General features: G+C 53.0%; 1 protein-coding gene across 1 annotated transcript; it reads left to right on the forward strand.

Annotated features, from left to right (window-relative positions):
- Window positions 1–4,227: 4,227 nt before the first annotated feature.
- Window positions 4,228–21,044, forward strand: Slc6a7 (solute carrier family 6 member 7). Its single transcript, XM_041641450.1, has 14 exons — window positions 4,228–4,469; window positions 8,869–9,052; window positions 10,627–10,758; window positions 10,878–11,112; window positions 12,049–12,187; window positions 13,334–13,468; window positions 14,327–14,430; window positions 14,553–14,677; window positions 15,317–15,429; window positions 15,501–15,632; window positions 15,922–16,021; window positions 16,176–16,276; window positions 16,761–16,928; window positions 19,591–21,044. The coding sequence occupies exons 1-14, from the start codon at window positions 4,437–4,439 to the stop codon at window positions 19,801–19,803; spliced, it is 1,914 nt and encodes a 637-aa protein (XP_041497384.1). The 5' UTR covers window positions 4,228–4,436; the 3' UTR covers window positions 19,804–21,044.
- Window positions 21,045–22,180: the final 1,136 nt, after the last annotated feature.

Here is a 22,180-nt window from a genome sequence, read left to right on the forward strand (position 1 = left end):
TTGCTCCTGGGCCTGGGATAAGAGTGCACAGGTGTTCCAGTCCCAACACACCAGCCTCTTCTCTCTCCTGCCATCCTCTGGGGGAGACAACAGAGCCTCCTGTAGCAGTTTGACATCTGAGCCGCAGAAATCAGGTGGCACCAGAAGAATGGAGTGGGGAGAGGCTGGTAGCGGCTGAGTTTAGCTTTCTGATCCACGTGACCATAGGGTAACTACTTCCCCTCTCTGGGCCCCCATTTCCTGCTCCGGTCCAGTTGTTTTGGATGTAAATGGAATTTTGCAGCAAATGCTTTTACCTGTTGAGCCCTTTTACTGCCCAGGCTGACCTCAAACTCACCATATAGTCTAGCGTGGCCTTGAACAAAAATTGATCCTCCTACCTCGGCCTCCAGAATGCTGGGATTACAATGTTCCTCATGCTTCAAACCCAGGAAACTGATAATAGCACCTATGACCACACCCTACTTCCCCCCCCCACACACATACAAGGGAGTTCTGGAAGCTTCGTGGCTGAAGGCCCATGACCTCCTCATGACTGACTGGATCATCAGGTATTGGAGTTCAGTGTGACAGTTGGGTGTAACACACTGGGTTCCAGTGTGATGGCCTCTAGGTTATGAGACTTGGAAGCTAAGATGTGCTTAGCCTCTCTGGGTCTCCTCATCTGACAGAGAGAGCTAAAGCAGCTATTCCTGGGACTGAAGTGTACAGGCTCGGCATATGCTTTGCACCCCACTTGAGATGCTTGCATGTCTGGCTGAAGTCCCAGCCACTATAGCCCTGAGGTCAGTTGGTGTCATGAGGAGATGAGGTCCTGGCTCTAGAAGACCCTGCCCAGCAGACAGTGGTTACTCACATGGGAGCTTGGAAGGTTGGATGTTGATTACCTGCCCCTTGGTATTTGAACTCCATGAGGAAGGGACGTGGCCTGTATATGTTTATAAGCATGCTATGGTCTTCCTGTCACCTAAAAGCATTCCATTGGAGGGCTGGGGATATAGCTTAGGTGGTAGAGGTGCATGAAGCCCTGGGTTCAACCTCCAGGACTGTGGGTCTGGTGGCACATGCCTGTAATCCCAGCACCTGAATGGTGGAGGCAGGAAGATAAAGAATTCAAGGTCATCCTTGGCTACATAGTAAGTTCAAGATCAGCCTGGAGAACCTGACACCCTGGCCAGAAGAAACATAAGTTCCAGGAGAGGTTGAGGGGTGTAGCAGTGACTAAGGAAAGAAACCTCCTCAGGTTGCATCAGACCCTGCAACCACCCCAGAGATGGAGGTGTCCCAGCTATCCTCTGGGGACAGCAGGTGCTATTTTGTACAGGGGAGCTATACATGCCTTTCTGCTAAGTGACAGGCCTGAGCTGCTGCTGGGGATATAGAATCCAATAGAAGAGCTGGCTTAGGCTGGTCCTCTAAGGCACTAGCAAATGAGACAGTTTTGAGCTGCCATATGGATACTGGGAATTGAACCCGGGTCCTCTGGAAGAGCAGCCAGTGCTCTTAACCGCTAAACCATCTCTCTAGCCCGAGCTCTAGCAAATGAAAACAGAGCACAGCAGCACTGTTTTGCATATAGTTTCCTTGGATCCATAGAACCCTAGCTCCACACTGAGAACCCTAGTCCTGTAGAAGCACTAAGTCACTATCAATTGCCACAAGTATGGCAGGGGCTATGAGGCCCCAGGAATGCTCTAGAGACTCCAGGTTGGAAGCTTTGGAAGAGGCGGGCTCCAACACCTGAGGGGTTATGCGTGCATGGCAGCAGAAACTTGGAAAAGGTCTTCTATCTGAGAAAAACTCCCTGGCCTGCGATGGGGAAACAGACGGGCAGCCCACCAGAGCGACCCTAGAGGGCAATCCCATCCAGCTGGTCAGCCGGGCTGTTCTAGAAGGGCATCCTCCTCTCTGCACCAGATGGACTGGCAGTCTGGAGCCTCGGTTTTCACAGTCCCCACTCCTCTCGTAGCAAAACACATGCTCTACGGTGACAAAATTCGAACGTTTAAGCAAATTAAAAATGTTTATTTATATGCACTTAAAAATATCTCCCTATATAATAAAGGAAGTACATTTCCATCTAACACTTTCCTTAAATCAGCACGCATCTCCATTTCACTTCTGGCTTGTGGTGAGACCAGGAGATGTGCCTGGAGAAGGAAAGGGAGGGGCAAGGATAAGAGGGCAGGGGAAGAGCATTTAAGGGGTGTTAGCATCCTAGTCCCTCAGGATGGGTGACAGGGAATAGTCAAGTATGTCTGGTCACTGAACCCTTGCTTATTGCATAATTGCAAAGTTGGAACTTCACGGGGTAGAATGACTGATGTGGGCAGCATCTGCCAGAAAACCTTAGTATTTTGCTTTTTTTCCCCACCCAAGGCTGGTGACAGGGAGACGGTGGCAGAGAGGTGATCTGGAAGTGTTGCCTGCGTGGGCTCACATTTGATATTCCAGGTGTGGCTCTGCCCCCCCCCCAAGTGATTTTTGCCAGTACTGTCCTCTATGAGTTTCAGTTTCCCCACCTGGAGAGTATGGGCGCAGCCCCCTGCACCCCATGCCCTCAGTGACTATCGCCAAAGCTCAGTGGTCATCATACTTGCTCAAGGAAGGCTAAGTTTCAGTCTGGCCTCCGACTTCCAACCACATGCTCCTATGCAGGGGCCAGAAAGAGGCCAGTATTCTGGGATCCAAAGTCAATGGCCTCACCCCAGCCCTGTCCCGAAGTCCTCTGGACCTTCCAAAGGCCTGGCAGTTTCCAGTGGCAAAGGGAGAATAGTAGGAGGGAGAACCTGCAAGAGCCTCCTTCCTGAGCCCCAGGCCTCTGGTCCTCCCCAGACAGGACCATAGGCACTCCAGGCTTATTCCAAAGCCCAGAGATTCTCTGAGGTCTTGGGCATATGACATCATTCCTCTGAGCAAGTTTCCTCATGTATAAAATTTGTTCTACACATACCTGCTTTCTGGGGCTGTTGGGTAGAATTAATAATTGAATACTAGACATGAGCGCCCATCATAATACAGCAGGGCTCAGGAAATGCCCTCTGCCCATCTTGGCCTCCTGAGGTTCCTAGGGGCAGAAGCAGCTAGGGGAAGCTCCTTCCTCCTAAGTCAGGGAAGCCTTGACTGGTTAGTCTCTGGTAGGAATAGCTCAGATGTTGGGAAAGCGAGGTGGGCCCTCTACCCAGCTCAGGAACTCTGGAGCTTTCTCCTCTTCTCAAACCCCAGAGGTCAGAGCAGACCTATCCTGTCATCTCCTGCTGGAACTGGCAAACATGTTAATGGCAAATGTCTGAAGGGGGCACCTTTAGCGGCCAGGGATTTGCCATGTCTGGTTTCTCCTAGTGCTCTGATCTCTCAGATACCCCAGCTCTTATTTCCCCATCCTAGCAGAAGGCTCACAAGATGCCCAGGCGCTCAGAGAGCTCAGCCAGATACCTGCTGGCTGATGGCCCTAGTCACAGATAAAACACGTGGCTCTGGGGCCATAGTGCTGGTAGACAGGAACTTGGTTTATCATTACATCACAAGCCACCACAGCACAGTGAGATCTACCTGTCCTTTTCCTCCCCCTGAGCCTCCCATGGGATGCGCTTTCATCCCATGAAGAGGAGTAGTGCTGGGGCACTATTTCTACGGGAAGACTATGAAGCCTGACTCTGTTGTTGATGTCACACACTAACTGTGTGGCCTTACCTGTTCTTTAATTTCCTCACCTGTGAAATCGAAGGACTAACACGGGCCTCTCTAGGTTGAGAAAACGAGATGAGGCCAGGATCATTTTAAGGTACTGGAGAAGTACTGATAGACTACTGGAAACAACAGTCAGTTAGTAACAAGCAGCTTTACTTGAGTGCCTACTGTGTGGCAGCTCCATGCTGGTTGTTTTGTTTGGCCTCCCTGAGTTCCTTACGGCCCAGTAAAGTGTAAGGTAAGAAACTTAAGGTCATCAGCAATGAAGATGTAGTGTACTAGAACTCCATACATGAATATTAGTGTTCAGGAGCACTCTGCCTGCCTCTCTGCTCGCCCATCTAATGAAAGGGAAACCCAGAGAAGGCAGTCACTTGCCCAAGGTCACGCAGGAGACCATAGCTGCTGCCGATGGTTTCTGTCACGCACCCCCCCTCCCCACCCGCTCCGGCCGCTCCAATCCGCATCTCTGCGTGCGGGGGCGCGCGCATCCCCCCGCCGCCGTATGTCCGTCATCAGATCTGTCTGGGTGTCTTCCCGGCGTAGGGCGCTGAGCAGAGACAGAGAGACAGAGAGTCAGGGCGTTCGCAGCGCCCCACGCCCGCAGCGGCCTCACGGCAGCGCCTGCGCCCTCCTCAGCTGGTGCGCGGGAGCCGCGGGGGGCAAAGGCGCAGCGATAGGACCAGCGCTCCGCCCGCCTCGCTGGCTCTCTGCTCTCCAGCAAGCACCAGCGCCAGTTCTCCAAGATGAAGAAGCTCCAGGGAGCTCACCTCCGCAAGGTAGGGCACGAGGGCGGAGCGCACCTGCCTGAGGCTGGGAGGATCGACGGGCCAAAGAGATGTCCCCCCCACCCCACCCCGCAAGGCTAGAGAACCTCCTCCCAAGATGGATTACGGGGAGGGGCGGGGTCACGATCTCCACTGGTGGGTCGCGGTGTAGAGCTAGGGTCCAGATTCACTGTGCTCCATCTGCAAACAGGTGTCTGCAGCCCCAGGGGGCTCGGATGGATGACTGGGGTCAGATACCGCCCCCTCTTCCAGTTCACCATCTGTTCTACCAGGGTCTGACAAGGTGGGGGCGTTAAGCGCTACAGAGCTCTTCTGAGGTAGTATCACGCCCTGACCTCTCCTGGATACGCTGTATAGACCCAAGGGTCTCTGTCCGCCTCCAGCACACTCACTTCAGTCCTAAGGACTTGGGCCGGGTCCCTCTGCTGTATCCCTTGTCCGTTTTCACTGCAGCCTTCCCTTTCCTGCTGAGCCGACTTCTCCCCTGAGGAGACCCCAGGCAGTCCGTGATCGGGACTGAAGGGAGGCAAGGGTGGGATCTGGGTACCTAAAAATAGGAGGTAGGGTACCGGTAGAGATATCAAGCAGACCTCCATCTCTCTACCTTCCATGCTGGACCTCCCGGTTGTTTGTGGGGGAGAGGGACTACTGAGGTAAGTTTTCCGGCGACTAGCTTTAAAGAGTCAGCCCTAGACAGGGTAAGAGAACTGAATACTGCTTCGGAAGCTGCCACTAGGTGGTAACTGGTCAGGTTCATTCTCCAGCCAGTCATCTCCCGTGTGGAGAAAACAACCCCTCACCCACTGGGTTGTGTGAGATGTGGAGATGCTATAAACAGGAAGGGGCCACTACAATGGAAAAGACTTCACCGGGGCTGGCTGCTGTTATCACAACACACACACACACACACACACACACACACGCCTTCATTCACGATTTCTGTCCTTATGCTCCCAGGCCTGGAAACGCTGGGATAGTTGGGTCTTTTCTATTGGCTGACAGGAGTCACTTCTTAAAGCCGTTTATGGTCTCTTGGATCATATTGGGTCTTGTCCCCATTCCCCCGAGGGTTTTCTTTCTCTTCTTTGCTCTTCCTTCCCACTAGAACCTCTTCCCCTCTCTGTCACAGCCACACGTGATAGCACGCGGTAGAAAGCTCTTGCTGGGTGCTCCACAGGAGCTTCTCCAGCCTCTTCTCCTTGAGCCACGCACTAGACTCCACTAGCCCATTTTATAGATGGGGCAGCTGAGGCATAGAAGGAAGTGCTTCACGACTTACCTGGAAGTAGAAGCTACCTAGAACAAGCAGAACAGAGCTGACGCCCCCGCCCCCCATGACTCAGAGAGAAGAGGGCATTTGTGAGCAATGCCAAGGGTCAGCAGAGTAGCAGCTGGCTGGGCTGGGGTGGGGATCTGGTCTTAGGAGAGCTCTGCCCTTGACTTGCCATTTGACCTTGGGCCCCTCCCTTTCCTTTCTGAAGCTCTGTTTTCTGCAGTGAAGTGGGGATTCCCCAATGCTTTTTGTCTCTACAAGACGGTAGAGGATCCCCCCCCCCCCCGCAGGCTTGGCAGTACTCCCTCTCCTAGCCCCCTTCTCCTGATGTCTGGGAGTGGGGACCCATATCTGTTGGTTCCTAAAAGGGGGGGTGCAGGTGCATGCTCAGAAGTGTTTTCCTGAATGATTCAGAGTGGGGAGCAGGAGCTCCCAACCAGGTGGAAAAGAAAAGCCAGCCAGGTAGGTTCTGGCCCTGCCCCATTTACTTGGCTGCTGTCTGCAGCTCCTGGACCATCCCCAAAGCCTCCTGGAATTCACCTGATGGTGAGGCTAGGGTGTCACGTAGGTTCCTGATTGGCTCAGCTTTGGGGGACCCCCTATCCCCTGGCCCTAGAATAGGAGAAAGCTTCCTTCTGATTGGAGGAGGTGGGGGACCAGTTGGCAGCCTTCTGCTCTTAGAACTCTCGTCGCCATGGAAACGGATCGGACTGCTCTGTGAGTGTGGAAAGGGCAGCGTCTCTGAGGGGATCAGAAGAGCCTCGTTACTGGGACCTCCTGCCAGCCCGCCTGAAAGGGGCAGGGTGTCTGTGGGTGACAGGCCTACCTTGGACCCTAGTGACAAGGGTAGCTGGCTGACACCGCCTCGCTCTTAGGCTGCCTGTACAAGCCTGAGGGTCCCCAAAGGCTGATTCTCACACCTAGAGAGGCAGCCGGAGAGCAGGGGAGGGTGGGGAGGGAGGAGCTCAGCTAAGCCTGGGAGTTGCTGTCACCCTCACCACAGCCTGTCCTAGGCCACAGCGGAAAACCGCCACTCCAGCATCTACGGATCTTAGTTTTAAAGCACCTTTTTCATTTTGTCTGTCACCGCCACCCACAATTATGCAGGCTGTCCCTGACACTGTTGCCTAACCACAAACACACTTGCTGCCATGGTCACACCGCTGTCACTGAGTCACCTCAAGCCTGCAATTTCAGTGCGGCCGCAGGATCCACTGTCCAGCCTGACACTAGAGCAGACATCTCCAGCTGTGTGACACTTCGTTCACCTCTATTCTCCTTCCAGGGATGGAAGCCAGGCCTGGAATATGAGGACAGATGATCACCACTGAGCCACACCCCGGCTCCCCTTTCATCAGTAATGCTCATGTGGCCAGTGCCGGGTGACGCCTCCTCTGTCACTATCTATTTTGGGTGGAAAGTCTTTAGGAAGAAAACTCCTCTAGTCTGTGGTTTGGCTGAGTCCCTGGGGAGGCTTTTACCTGGCCCCCAGTCATTGTGAGCCTCTAGCGAAGACCTTGGCTCCCTGACACTGCCTAGACTCACAGGTACCAGCACTTGAGACCCTTTTCTTAAACAGAAATTAGGAACATTGCATTCTAGTCCCTATTTGGAATGGCCTGGCTCACTAAATAAGCTGTCCGGTCCTGCAAGTGAAGATAAACATTTTAAATTGTATTAACCCAGCTTTTGACTGGAGAATTCTTCCACAGAATGCCTATGAGCACCTCAAAGGATATGTTTCTGGAAACAATGATCTCCCCAATCTCCACATTGTCTAGATGGGGAAACTGAGGCTCAGAAGACTACGGTCACACAGTGTATTAGCATAGGCCAGGGGCCAGAATCAGTGCCCTGGTTCCCAGGATTTTCCAGGATAGGAAGCTGAGGGCATGTGCTTTTCTCCTGTGGTACACACCATGGCTGGATATTTACCGATTGGTCTGCTTTGTATTTCCATTCTCCTGGGCACTAGGGAGTTTCAAAAGCAAAGAGGCAATGTGGGCTGCCCTCTTCTGACCCCCTCCCACGTTCCTTCCTGGGAGTTGCTCTCTGTATTTCAGATGGTCCTTCTGGTACCTCGGAGCCTCCTTCAGGTACTAAAGCCAGAATAACTCACAAACAGGCCAACTTGCATTCTTTGGGGCCAAGATGCCTAGACCAGAATAACTCACAAACAGGCCAGCTTGCGTTCTTTGGGGCCCAGATCCCAAGCGTCTGGAGCTGACCTCGGCCTCTTAGCCCCAGCCACAGGGAGAGTACCTAGGGGGCCGTGCCAACCACAGCAGATCCTGGAAGGAACCAGTCAGGACACTTGACCTCATTCTTGTCTGCATGTTCTTCTCCATTAATGACAGTTGGACTCTGACTCTCTGAGACAGAGCATAAGAGGTTTCTTTCTGAGTGCAGGCGAAACCCACAGTCCCTGCTAGGCTCTCTGAGCCACAAGACAGAATTTGGATGCCTTCCTCAGGGAAGCCCACATCAGTCAAGTTCTTTGCCTCCCCTACCAAGGGTACCCTGATTTCTTCTCTCTGTCACCCCTGGAGCCTCTTTTCCTGAACACCTTGCAGTCTGTCCACCTGTCCTTGGGTGTCCTAGTATCCTGATGGAGATAACCTCCAAGTGGGTAAACACCAGGCCATTAGCCTCATGAGTGCTGGGTGCCAGACGTGGCTCTCCTAACAGCCAAGCAGGCAAAAGCCTCAGGTAGGTCATGACCCCTCCCGGAGCCTCGCCTTTCCTCGTGCTCGGAATGCAGTGTGGGTGAGTAGTTGGCTCAGGTGACATGAGTAGAAAGTTTAGTGCTATGATCACTAACACACAGTGACCGTCACAAAGGTCATCGTTGGCCATGGTATTAAAATAGGATCATTCTTGGCCTGTTTCTGCTGGCCAAGATGAAGCCAGACAGTTTCCTAAGGCCTGAGCTACCCTGCTGGTCCCTCAAGATCTCCAAACTAGAGCCTCTTGCAACCAGGTGAAACCGCTTGACTATCTGAACTGATAGAGCATCTCCCACTCAGCCCTGTCCAGTTCCACGGTCTTGGCTTGGGTTCCCAGCTCCACTCTGGCCTCATCTACCTCCCTCTTTGTTTTGTTCCCCTTTCCTGGCAGCCTGTCACCCCAGACCTGCTGATGACCCCCAGTGACCAGGGTGATGTGGACTTGGATGTGGACTTTGCAGCAGACAGGGGCAACTGGACGGGCAAGCTGGACTTCTTGCTGTCTTGTATCGGCTACTGCGTGGGCTTGGGAAATGTCTGGCGGTTTCCCTACCGAGCCTACACCAATGGAGGCGGTATGAGTCTGGGGACCTCTTGGGAGTAGCTGGGGTGACAGATCAAGACTTCTTGTGTTGGGGGAGCTATACGGTGACCTTTGAAGTAAACTTAGGAGGAAGGATGCTCTTTTCATCACCATCCCAGACTCTTCAGTGGGCAGGAGGAGCTGCCCACTAGCTCACAGTGTAAAGTGTAGTACCCACAGTCACTACTCATACACTTTGCCTTGTCTCCTGTCCCCTCCCACACCTCCTCCAAGGCCCTGCCCCACCCACCATTCCTGCTCTAGAATCTTCAGTGTCCCCTCTCCTAATTCTTTCCATTCACATTGCAGACACAAGATCTATGCTATTTTACAAGCAATTCCCTTTGTCCTTGATTCTCCATCAGGTTAACATTCTAAGCCTCATCAACAATGGCTAGGGCTAGATCCTGGGCTTGGTGCCTGTCTCATGCCCTGAGAACAACCCTTCTAGGTAGGCACCTTGGAAATGCTGAGGTGATCGGGGTCTGGAGAGGCCAAATTATTTGTTCAAGGTCACATGATGCAGATTCAACCTTCCAACTGTCTTCCCCAGGGCTACGTGCTCTTACTATAGCTCCAAATCCCTCTCCCAAACTTGTTAAGAAGTGTGTGTGTTGGTAAAGAGAAACCCAGGTAACACTAGAGCAAGCAAAATCGTGAGCCCACCACAGGCCTCCAAAACCCCAGGACTCTCCCCTCCCCCACTCCCTGCTTCCCTATCCTTTCTGTATGTTGATCTCACTTTTTCCTCAGACAAGCAGCCCTCATCCATGAAGTTGGGGTGGGGAGCCCAGACATAGGCACTTCCGGAATGACTCTGCTCTGGAGGGTTTAGCCATCCAGAACCTCTTGGAAGATCACCAGAATTGGTGCACGCCTTTAATCCCAGCACTCAGGAGGTAGGGGCAGGCCAGCCTGGTCTACAGAACGAGTTCCAGGACAGGCTCCAAAGCTACAGAGAAACCCTGTCTCAAAAACAAAAGCAACAAAAAACGATCACCTGAATGAATCCATATACAGGATTGCAAGGGAAGGGAGGGTGTGACTTGGATATTTACCCACATCTCTTCAGGAGGGAGGGCAGAGGGCTAGCTGTGCAACGCCAGCCCTTCCAGAGCCAGCTGGTAGTAGGCAGCTGTCTGAAGGAGGTGGCTGTCTATGTGCGAAGAGAAGGGGAAGGATGCCAGGCCCAGGAAACTGCAAGGCCCATGAAATCTCAGGTGTCAGCCAGCTCGTCTGAGGCAGCATTCATGAGGAAGGGACCACTGGAACCGATTCTGGAGGTGCAGAGCTGGCGCTCTTGGCAAGATAACTCATTTATCCACTCTTCACGAATTCACTCACTCAGCAGGTGCTTCTGGAGTGTCTGTTCTGTGCCCAGCCACTCCTGGGCTCTCTTGCTACAGGAATGTGCAAATACCCACTAGCTCCCCCGGCCTCAGTGACTCTTGGGAGACGTGCTCCATCCCCCACAGGTGGATGGTAGGTGGCTGCTGTCAAGGGACAGCGGTGGGGCCTTGGGGGGTATTCACCTGACTCCCACCCCCATCTGCTTCCTCTCTGCAGGAGCCTTCCTTGTTCCCTACTTCCTCATGTTGGCCATCTGCGGCATCCCCCTCTTCTTTCTTGAGCTTTCCCTGGGCCAGTTCTCCAGCCTGGGACCCCTGGCTGTCTGGAAAATCAGCCCCCTCTTCAAAGGTAAGGCCGCAGTGATTCCTGGCTTTGTCGAGCCAGCGAGCCAGCGGGAACCTTGGGGGAGAAGTTGCCCTCCTCTCAGGCTCTAGCAGGGAGGTGACGCTGTCCCTTCCCTGCTCCAGGTGCAGGTGCGGCCATGTTGCTCATCGTAGGCCTGGTGGCCATCTACTACAACATGATCATCGCCTATGTCCTCTTCTACCTCTTCGCCTCCCTCACCAGCAACCTGCCCTGGGAGCACTGTGGCAACTGGTGGAACACAGAGCGCTGCCTGGAGCACAGAGGCCCCAGGGATGGCAATGGGGTGCTGCCCCTTAACCTCAGCAGTACTGTCAGCCCCAGCGAGGAGTACTGGAGGTTGGTGGGACTGGGGTAGCCCCTGAGGGTGGGCAGGAGGAGGGGGTGCTGTGCCGGCCCGTGGAGGCTCCTCTCCTGGCCAGCTACTTTTAGAACAGGACAACTGCCCTGACTAATTCAGAAGGTGACTGTGCAGGGAAGAGTGCATGAGAACTGTGGTCTAGCTCCAGGGTGAGGGGTTAGTAGGTGCCCGTTTATTAATGAGAGTGACGTTTATTATCAAAAGTGACATGTTAGAGTCTCAGTTTCTTCCACTGTCGCAGTGGGGGTGGTAACCACACGGGCTTCATAGGACCTTTGTCCATTTAAGTCACTCTCTCATGTATCCGTTCTTTGAATGAGCATTTATTGAATTCACTACTATGTCATTTGGTAAAACACTTACCATAGAGCCTGGTCCCTATGGAGTTAGAACCATCTCAGATTAGTGTAAGAGCAGAGGTGAGATGAAGGTTGCCTGGGAGGTTTAAACAGGCAACATGGATAAAGCTCTCATGAGCCCCGGAATGTTGGCTTCGGGAAGACATTGGGGCTAATTAGCCTATCCCAGCTGAAAAACAAGGGCCAGGAGCTTGCTCAGAGGCGGCAATGGTGATACTAAGGATTCCCGACTCTCTGGTCTTGTTCCAGGATGTTCTAGAAGAGCCCAGACCCTGGGTGACTAGTCCTCCCTTCCCCTTGCTCATGATCACTCGCAAGGGTTTCCCTGTGTGTATACATTTGCAAATACCAGGTTCATCAAGCCTACACCTGCTGTTTGTGCCCCAAAGGAGGTGGGGAGAGCTAGAGGCAAGCTGGGCTCAGCCAGTCTGAGAAAAATGGGAGGGATTTCCAAAGCATCACATCAGGGGGGAAGCTACTGGACATGACTCCCCCCACATACCTATGGAGTGTGGCAGGGTGACCAGAGGATTCTCGGATTGTTGTCTCCCACAGTCGCTATGTCCTGCACATTCAGGGCAGCCAGGGCATCGGGCAACCGGGGGAGATTCGCTGGAACCTCTGCCTCTGCCTGCTGCTGGCCTGGGTCATCGTGTTCCTCTGTATCCTCAAAGGGGTGAAGTCCTCGGGCAAGGTGAGGCTTGGGAGGCAGGGGGCCAAAATTCAGGGGCTGGAGAGGAGGTAGGGTGATGGCCAAGGTTGAGAAGGTGATAGAATTCACCTGGTGAGGGCTCTGCTCAGAGGGCATGGAGGTTACTAGGGACCCTGGGCCTCCCTGCTTCTCTAGGCTGGGTACCTGCTTTGGGCAATACCCATAGATTATTCAAGTTGGTGTCCTTTCTCAGAGCTTGACAATTTGCAGATTCAGTGAGGGTGTGTGGAATGCTTATGGGATGGGTATATAGATCAGACCTCTTGGAGCAGCAGGTGATCTGTACCCAGATGTTACACTAACTGGAAAGCACCCCCCCCCCCAAGGTGGGAGACAACTTTGGCATGGGCAGGTCTGGGGTTCCATGGCTGTTACCACACTATGCTCCTCTGATCTTTCTCTCACTGAAGCCTTCCTCCACATTGGCTTCCTCCACCTGCTTCTCCAGTCTGCAAATCTTGTAGAACTTACCTTATTGGGTAAGGCAGGCTTACCACAACTTACCCACCCACCCTATACCCGATCTTTGTGGCAGGAAAGGATTATCTGTTTGGCTTGGCCTGTTCATGAGCCCACCCTGCTGCTGGACATGAAGTGAATCCCTTGTAGGGAAAGTTGGACTATTGTTAGCAGGTGAAGACAAACTAGATATAATCAGTAGGCACTGCAGGTGGTGGGCAGAGAGAAGGGCAATAGGATGTTTGTCAAAGGCCATAAATGACCTTGGCTAAGCAAGAGGACATCACTATACAAAATAGGGTAGAAAGTATTAGCCAGGAGGGGCCACCACGGTCACCATCAAGGCAGAAGATGAGATAGAGAGTGGCCGACTAGATGTTCAAGAAGTTGGGAGTGTCTGGTAGCTTACAGGGGTACCAGCTAGGCACAGGAGGAGGAGACTCACCACCAGTGGTGCTAGCCTGTATCAGGGGAAGTAGTAGAAACGGGACTGGGGGTCCTTGGAAGGAGGGTAGCAACACTGGGCTGCTGATGGATGGAGCAGGACCAGAATGATGGCTGTTCCTGGTTCAGAACCACCAAAAGTTGAAAAGGTGGGTGTCCGGGATGAAGTCTGGGTCAGGCAGAGCTGTACGGAATCCTCTGCCACTCCCACCTGCCCTCTTCCAGGTGGTGTATTTCACGGCCACCTTTCCCTACCTCATCCTGCTCATGCTGTTAGTGCGAGGAGTGACCCTTCCCGGGGCCTGGAAGGGCATCCAGTTCTATCTCACACCCCAGTTCCACCACCTATTGTCTTCAAAGGTGAGTGGGGAGCATGAAAGGAAAGGGGGGCAGGGGTGAAAACCCTCCAAGGGGAGCCTCCAGCAGTAGCAATTTACCAGCCCTTCTTGTATATCAACGTTTATTCTTTAAAATCCCATGAAGCAGTCACATACACACACACACACACACACACACACACACACACACACACAGAGAGAGAGAGAGAGAGAGAGAGAGAGAGAGAGAGAGAGAGAGAGAGAGAGACGCTTACAAGAATTAGTGATGGGCATAAGGTCTCATAGCTGGGGCTCCATTTAGATCTGTCTGGCTCCAAAGCCCAGGTGGGGACTTCGTACCAGTGATGACCACAGCATATTCGACAGCTGACACTATTGACCGTTGACTATACCTGAGACTGCTCTACTTTCATAGTGGTTTAACCCTCACTGTGCCTCCCCACAAGGCAGGCACTATTCTAGGTCCTTCACCACAGATGAGGGAGCGCAGAGAGGCAACAGGGCTTGTCCAGGATGTACAGTTAAAAACTGGTAAAGATGGGTCCCAGTTCAGATACCTCTGACTCCAGGTAGGGAGTAAAGTGGTTACATGGGCCTGTGTTCAGCTCCAGTCTGTTGCCAACTCTACATTAGTCACACCTTCCCTCAAGACTGGGTCAGGCTTAGAGACCGTTTGCTAGACCCTGGGTGGTAAACTGAGTCTCAGAAAAGGGGAAGGACTTGCCCACGTCCCGCATCATAAGTGCTGGGGCTGAATCTGCTCCTGGCCCTCATTTGTGACCCCAGATATTCCTCATTCCTGAACCTATCTCTCATCCTCACCCTCCTCCTCTTCTCCTGGGCCCTCCCTGCCTTCCCCGTCCCTCTTTCCTTGGCACAGGTGTGGATTGAAGCTGCTCTTCAGATCTTTTACTCCCTGGGAGTGGGTTTTGGGGGTCTCCTCACCTTTGCCTCCTACAACACATTCCACCAGAACATCTACAGGTCAGTGCCTGCAAGCTTCCCAGTGCCAGGGGCCAAACTCAGGAGGACAGTTGCCCAGGAGGCTCTCTTGGGTTGAGGTTGTGGCCGGCTCACCCTGGCTTGGGTTTGGACTCTCCCGGCAGAGACACGTTCATTGTTACTCTGGGCAATGCCATCACCAGTATCCTGGCTGGCTTCGCTATCTTCTCGGTGCTGGGCTACATGTCTCAGGAGCTGGGTGTGCCGGTGGACCAAGTGGCCAAAGCAGGTAGGTGGGGGTAGCATTTGAGGGTTTGGTTGGGTGACTGGTGACTGGGCCACAGGGCATGCTATCAACACAGACTGGCGAAATAGGGAATAGCTGTGTTCACGCACACGCACGCACGTGTGTGGGAGCATCCGTGTGTAGATGCATGGGTGTGCAAGAGTATGAAACAATCTGCTAGAGACGAGAGAGTTTCTGTATGAGGCTGTCTTATCTTTTGGGTCTTGTTTGCCCACTCAAGTCACGTCCCGGGTTGAGTGCATGTGTGGAAGTGAACCTAAGGTGCCAGTGGTCTGTGAATACGCGTGTCTTGTGTCAGTGGATGAGTGTAAGTGGGATTCTCTGTACAAAGGAGTGTGTGCAGACCTGTGTTCTAATTAGGGGCTACATTTGGTTTCTGCGTGTGTTTGTGCATGGCTGCTAATTTGTATTCAAGGGTCCCATGCGCTGGGTACCTGTCGTGTGCCAGCCTGACTCCTGGAAACGAGGTGTGAATGTTAGTGTTCAGTTAGTGTTTTTCTCTGGACTTGGGTGTGGTAAATGAGAACAGTTCCACACAGACACAAGCCACCTGTGTATTTGAATGCATAGTGGGGCATACTGTGTCCTTCAGGCTGCTGACCCTGCACGTCCTGGGCCCAGGCCCTGGCCTGGCCTTTGTTGTCTACCCACAGGCCATGACTATGCTGCCCCTGTCACCTTTCTGGTCCTTCCTCTTCTTCTTCATGCTTCTGACTCTTGGCCTGGATAGCCAGGTGAGCCTCACCCATGGGAGTGGACGCCGATATGTGTGTGGGTAGAACTCTAACCTCAATACCCTTTGCAGTTTGCCTTTCTAGAGACCATAGTGACCGCAGTGACTGATGAATTCCCATACTACCTGCGGCCCAAGAAGGCGGTGTTCTCAGGCCTCATCTGCGTAGCCATGTACCTGATGGGGCTGATCCTCACCACCGATGTGAGTGACTTGCAGGGGTGCACAAGCTTGGGGAGCTGGGCAGGGCAGTGCTTGCTGCAGTAGTTACTCCAGAGTTCTGACCTGCTTTAAACCTCAACCGTGCACGTGCTGAGTGACTCCAGACAAGGGAATTTCCCTCTCTGAACCCATTTTTCCTCATCCATAAATGGGTTCTGTTAGGAGATCCGGTGCTCTAGCTGCTTCCCACTCGCCTCCTACCGGAAGAAGATAGGCTGCAGCAGAGAAGGAGACCGAGGCTGGAAGCCCAGTCCTGTGCTTTGTGTTCTAGGGGGGCATGTACTGGCTGGTCCTTCTGGATGACTACAGCGCCAGCTTCGGACTCATGGTGGTGGTGATCACCACGTGCCTCGCCGTCACCCGGGTATATGGTGAGAAGGGCCGGGGGAGGCAGGCTGACACGCCTCAGAGAGAACAGGGTGTGGGCCCTGTGCTAGTGGTCAGTCAGGGAAACAGGCGTGGAGGAGGGGGTCCCAGGTACTGGAGGGACCCTCATGAGGACACTCCTTCTCCTCCCCTGTGCAGGCATCCAGAGGTTCTGCCGAGACATTCACATGATGCTGGGGTTCAAGCCAGGCCTCTACTTCAGGGCTTGCTGGCTGTTTCTGTCCCCAGCCACACTCCTGGTAACCAGGGGTGGGAGGGAAGGTGGTTGGCTGGGGCCCCAAGGTCAAGGGCAGGTCCCTTTGCACTTAGTCCAGCTGGCTTGCCCCTGCTCTGAAGGAGCCTCTACCAGTAAGCATAAGGATCTAGTTTTCTGAGCTGAGCTATTCTGGCAAGTGGATGGGACTTTGCTAATTCCTAGGACCTTGGGAGGGGGTCTCCGTCGTAGGATGGGAGCAACTGGGAGAGAGCCTGTCTCAGGATTTAGGATATGTCTGACCTGGGCTGTCACAAACTTTCATATTGAGTCAGCTTTGAAGCTGGCCAATAGCCCAGGTCTGGCAAAGGACCCAGAGATGGACCGTCTTCGGTTCTGGTACAGCTTAGAACTATGGGTAAGTCCCAGTTAGGCTCTCTCAGGCCTTAAGGTGTCCAGACCCAGACCCAGGCCATGCCATACTCTGAGTCCCATTGAGGACCAGTGATGCCGGAGTCTCCACTCTGCAGGCCTTGCTGGTGTACAGCATCGTCAAGTACCAGCCCTCGGAGTACGGCAGCTATCGCTTCCCTGCCTGGGCTGAACTGCTAGGCATCCTGATGGGCCTGCTCTCCTGCCTCATGATCCCAGCTGGCATGCTGGTGGCTGTGCTTCGAGAGGAGGGCTCACTTTGGGAGGTGAGTCTACCTTTCCTGCCTACCTACAGTCTTCCGGCCCTGCGGCCGAGCCCTCGGTGTTATAAAACCACCTGTGCCGACATCTTCTCCAAAGCCTGGCAGGATTCTTTTTTTTTTTTTTTTTTTTTTTTTTAAAGATTTATTTATTTATTATGTACACGGTGTTCAGCCTCCATGTATGCCCTCAGGCCAGAAGAGGGCACCAGATCTCATTACAGATGGTTGTCAGCCACCATGTGGTTGCTGGGAATCGAACTCAGGACCTCCGGAATAGCAGTCAGTGCTCTTAACCTCTGAGCCATCTCGCCAGCCCCTGGCAGGATTCTTGTAGCCTGCAGAGGCCCGTGTGGTCTAGATTCACTTGGGACTGGGATCATGATCTGAAACTCATATCCCATGGGGCCGTGGTGCTGGGATTAAAGAGAAGAATGAATCCAAAGACCACTGATGATAGTGTAAGGGTCAGGATGTGAACTTGGAGACCAGAGCCAGTGAACAACATTGAAAGACCCCAGAAGGTAGGCTGTCTCCCTTGTTCTGTGTCTGGGATCCTGGCTGGGTTTATAGGTACTAGGACAGAATGGTTATTTTAAAGAGAGTAATTGGCACAGGAGCCAACAGGGCTCCAAAGAGACAGATAGCAACCCACAGTGAACCAACAGATATGCTGTATGACCACAAGGGGATCCTGTCTGTTTCTGAGCCCCGGGCACCCTGGCCATTATGAGTCTGGAGTCCTCCCATGACCAGAGTCCCAACAGCACTAATGGCCCTCCTCCAGATTCCTCTAGTCTGTCCTTCTCTATAAAGACAGGGATGACTGCCAATAAGGCTGCTGTGAGGAGAAAAGGAGCCAGTCAGACTAAGGAACAGAGAAGCAGAGCATTAGAAAAGTTCAGGATGGCGCCTATGCAGGTTCAAATCCCAGTGCCATCACTTCCCACCTGTGTGACTTTGGGCAACTTAAGTGACTTCTCTGAGCTTTAACTTTCTGATGGTATGTGTGGGAGCAGAGAGGGTGGAGTGTGACTGACCCTTTTATTGGGTGCTTCCAACCAAACAGGTCCCACAAAGAGTAAAAGGGCCAACACCTAGCACAGAGCTTGGGCGTTCTACGTGCTCAATTCCAGACCAGGAGTTTCTATAGAGGGTGGTTTTTCCTTGATCAGTTTCCAGGAGTATTGTTGGTGGTTGTGGAGGGTACCTGAAAGGACTATAGGCTGCGGTTGTGGTTAGCACCCTCCCATGTACAGGACAGCCCCACAGCTGATGCTAAGGAACCACGGCTTGGACTTCTTTTTGTGTGTGCAGACACATCTAAATCCTTGCTCTCGGGGACCTTGTATTAAGGACTTGGTAGTGCTGGCTGAGCGCTACCCCTCAAAAGAACAAACTGAAAAGCAGAATACAGAAATAGAGTGATAAAAGATGCTATTTTAGCTAGGGCAGTCAGAGTCAGAGAGATGGACAAGGTGATGTGGAAGAGAACACTCCCGCAGCAGGCAATAGAGACAAAAGCCATGATAGAAGGACAGCTGGCATGTTTGAGGCCAGCAAAGAGGCCCATGTGACTGGAGCAGATAATGGAAGGAGAGCGACAGGTCCAAGGTTGTAGAGTAGCTTACTTTGTTTTCTATTGTCCTTAAAACACCACAACTCGGGGCTGGAGAGATGGCTCAGTGGTTAAGAGCACCCACTTGCTCTTGCAGAGGACACGAGTTCAATTCCTATATCAGGTAACTCACAACTGTCTGTAGCTCCAGCTCCAAAAGGTCTGCTACTTTCTTCTGGTCTCCCCAGACACCTGCACTGACATGTACACACCTATACACAGATACATGCACATATATGTATTTAAAAGTAAACTTCAATACACACACACACAACATGCATACCACAGCATGACCAAAAGCAAGCTGGGGTGGAAAGGATTTATTTGGTTTGTGTCAAGTTGGCAAAAACCAATTCAGTACAGGAAGGTAGGCAGGGCAGGGCACAGAGATCATGGCAAGCATCCAGATTTCATTCCAAGAAAGAGAAGAAACCATTGGCGAGTTTGCGAGGAGCTGGCTCTCGCCAATGAGTGCCACCACAGTCTGAGTGCCAGTGACCTTGGCACTAGACCAAGAGCTTTCAGACTGTACCCTTGGAATCTGCACCCCATGAGCTTCATCAGTTGTCAGTGGCCCCCTTCTTTTTCTCAAGGTACAGGGCTCTTCCTCCGGGAGGACGGGAAGAGGATGAAGGGGATCAGGAATTGTAGGCTTCATCAGTTCCCCCCTTCTTGGACACTGGACTCTGAGAAGTGTCCAAGGAGGTCACCTCAGCTCTGCCTCTGTTCTGGCTTCCACTTCTTCCATAAAAGCCCCCAGAAAGTCTGGATTTGGCTTTCAGCAGAAGGGAGCTGAAGTGGGCTCTGAGTCTACCCTTAGATGCTTGTCAGGGCATGTGTGCGTCTTGTCTCATAGCCTCAGAAGCCATGTTATTCCCAGCATCGATTGGTTATATCCTGACAATGTCCCAGTGTGGAGTTTTACAGACGGTTCCTTGATGCCACCAGTCCAGAAGTGGCAGAGCAGATTCCCACTGGGTACAGGCAGGTCTTTGTTGGGTACCTGGTCATGGGAAACACTCAACGCCTGTTGTCATTGCTCTGCCACAGCGGCTTCAGCAGGCCAGTCGGCCTGCTATAGACTGGGGCCCATCCCTGGAAGAGAACCGGACAGGAATGTATGTGGCCACACTGGCTGGGAGCCAATCACCAAAGCCACTGATGGTGCACATGCGCAAATATGGAGGCATCACCAGCTTCGAGAATACAGCCATTGAGGTGGACCGTGAGATCGCAGAGGAGGAGGAAGAGTCCATGATGTGACACTGGGGACCACCAAACAGGAGGGCTGGCCGGGGCCTCGCAGGGGACAACTATGCCTGCTGGGATTCTGAAAGACAGATGGAGGTTACTACATCCATGCCAGTCCCCAGTATAAGTCCCTCTCTGTGGCCTCTGCCTCTCCTGGGACCTCTATCGAGATGGACACACACACACACACACACACCACGTAGTCCATTCAAAGCTGCAATGGTCCAGCTCAGCCCTCACTTTACAGAGGGATGTGTTGAAGCCAGGGAGGGAAGAGCTGGTCCAAGGTCACATGGCCAAGAGGACTTGTTCCCAAGCCTCCAGCCAGCTAATTCCCTTTCTCCCAAGTTCAGCGGGACATATTTGATATCTTTGTTCAGACATTTTGACAAGACACATTTCCATACAAGCCGACTTTAGACCTGGGGTTCCAGGTAGTGAGAAGCCTGGAGGGTTCCAAGGACCTGAATATAGAGTTAGGAAATGAATTGGGCAGTAAAATATCTCTGTGGGTTCCTGTGTTAAGGCCAAGTTTCCCAGAAGAGGTGGGAACCTAGGGGGCTGGCGGATGTGATGGATTGCAGAACAGACTGGAGGGAGGGCTTATGGGTCAGAGCTGTCCCGGAGCCGGGAGGGGGCCAACCTGCCAGAGCAGGGACCAAGAATGGCTGGAGATGGCGATTCTCACAGGTTACGAGAGGGAGTGAGGAATAGCAGGGAGGGGGAGCCAGAAAGGTGGGGTGGGAGGGGCTTGCATGGCACTGCGTATCATTTTAGGTCTGTTTAGTGTGGATTAGGGACAGGTATAGAGACGGGAGGCTGGTGAAGGACAGGTGAGAGGTTTGGGTGGGAGTAGGTAGGCAGAGCCCACCCTTCACCCTGTGGACTTTATGCCATGGACTGGCAGGAGGCCCGAGGGACACCAGCCATGAAAATAGGAATGCAGGCCACAGCCAGGACCCTGCTCCCCTGTCCCTGTGCTTTCCAATGACAGAGACACCCAAGACTCAGAGATGGTTCACATAGGACATATGTCCTGATGCTACAGGGCACCTGACATGAGGGAAGCCTCTGTCCTGGGTCCCCGAGAGATGGCATTCAGGCGTGGCCACCAGGCGTCCGTCCTGACATTGCATTTCCCAACAGAGCAGGGCACTTTTATACAGCATAGTGAGTGACCCCTGTGCCCACCGTTCTCCTGGCATCTCTCCAGCCCATTTGTGTTCTGCTGGCTGATTGTCAATAAATACCAAATGAGGTCACCTTCCTTATCTGACTCTTTGCTACTGAGGGGCACAGTGGGCATCACAGAGTACGTGACAGCTCCCACTGGACAGAGGAGGAGCCCAAGGCTGGCCACCTGTGCCTTGCAACCCTGACTTCTGGTGTTCGCTTTGTCATGTTTCTGTGAATTAATGCTGAGCTCCTAAATGCCGTGCACCATGCCTCCCGTCTGCCCTCTGTGCACTAGAACCTAGTTCGTGAGCTTCGGGCAAGGGGCTGGAGGTTGAGGAAACACACGCAGAGACAGACCAACACAGGGACCTCCAATCGCTGGTACAAAAGCCCCTCTTTAATAGCACCATGGAGGCTTAAATACCCTGCCGTCAAACGCCAACAGGTGAAAATCCCATCCTCTGATCCTCTAGGCTAGGCATAGCTTCTAGTAACTTCAATTAGAAGGCTCTAGACAGGGAAGAGCAGCTGAAGGCCAGGACTCAGTTCGTCCCAACACCTAAAAATGCTCAGTCTCCCCATTTTACATAAAGACAAATGGAGCCCCAGAGGGGAGAGACTTACCCAAAATGGAGAAGACAGCAGGTCCACCACCCCTAAAGTCTGAGCTGGAGCTGATGGATTGGTCTTAGGGTTTGCTAAGCAGAAGAATCTCCTGGTGTTCTCAGCCCCTTCCCGCAGGGCCTCAACACTTGAAAGAGCCCCGAGCCTTTCTAATGCAGACCCAGGTATCTGCAAGGCTTTGATGGGGAAGAAAGGAAGGTGGCTGCCGTTGGGTATTAATACATTTCCCTTTACAAAGGGCCAGGCCCCCCTTTGCTGGTACTGCAAGTGGGAAAGGGTTGATGTGGCACCCCTTTTTCCCCAGGCAGGCTCCCCTTTCCACACCAGGTACAGCCTCCACTTTCTGTCGGCGGTGGGGGGGAGGGGTTAGGCTGGCCTGCAGCCTTCTTGCCACACCCACGGAGAGCTGACTCACTCTGCTCACTGGGGTTGAGGGCCTTGCCTTGGGCACCTAGTCAGGGCTGCAGCTGGTGACCAAGGCCTGAGACTGGAGGACTTGGAGCTGAGACCTCACTTTTCTCAAATTGCAGTGCGAGGTGGAAGGGTCGGAAGGTTATGTGGTACCCCAGTTTCGTGACTGCAACCTCAA

This window comes from Microtus oregoni, unplaced genomic scaffold (assembly GCF_018167655.1).
Source record: "Microtus oregoni isolate MIOR12 unplaced genomic scaffold, Mior012 000069F_ref0000032, whole genome shotgun sequence".
Classification (NCBI taxonomy): Eukaryota; Metazoa; Chordata; class Mammalia; order Rodentia; family Cricetidae; genus Microtus; species Microtus oregoni.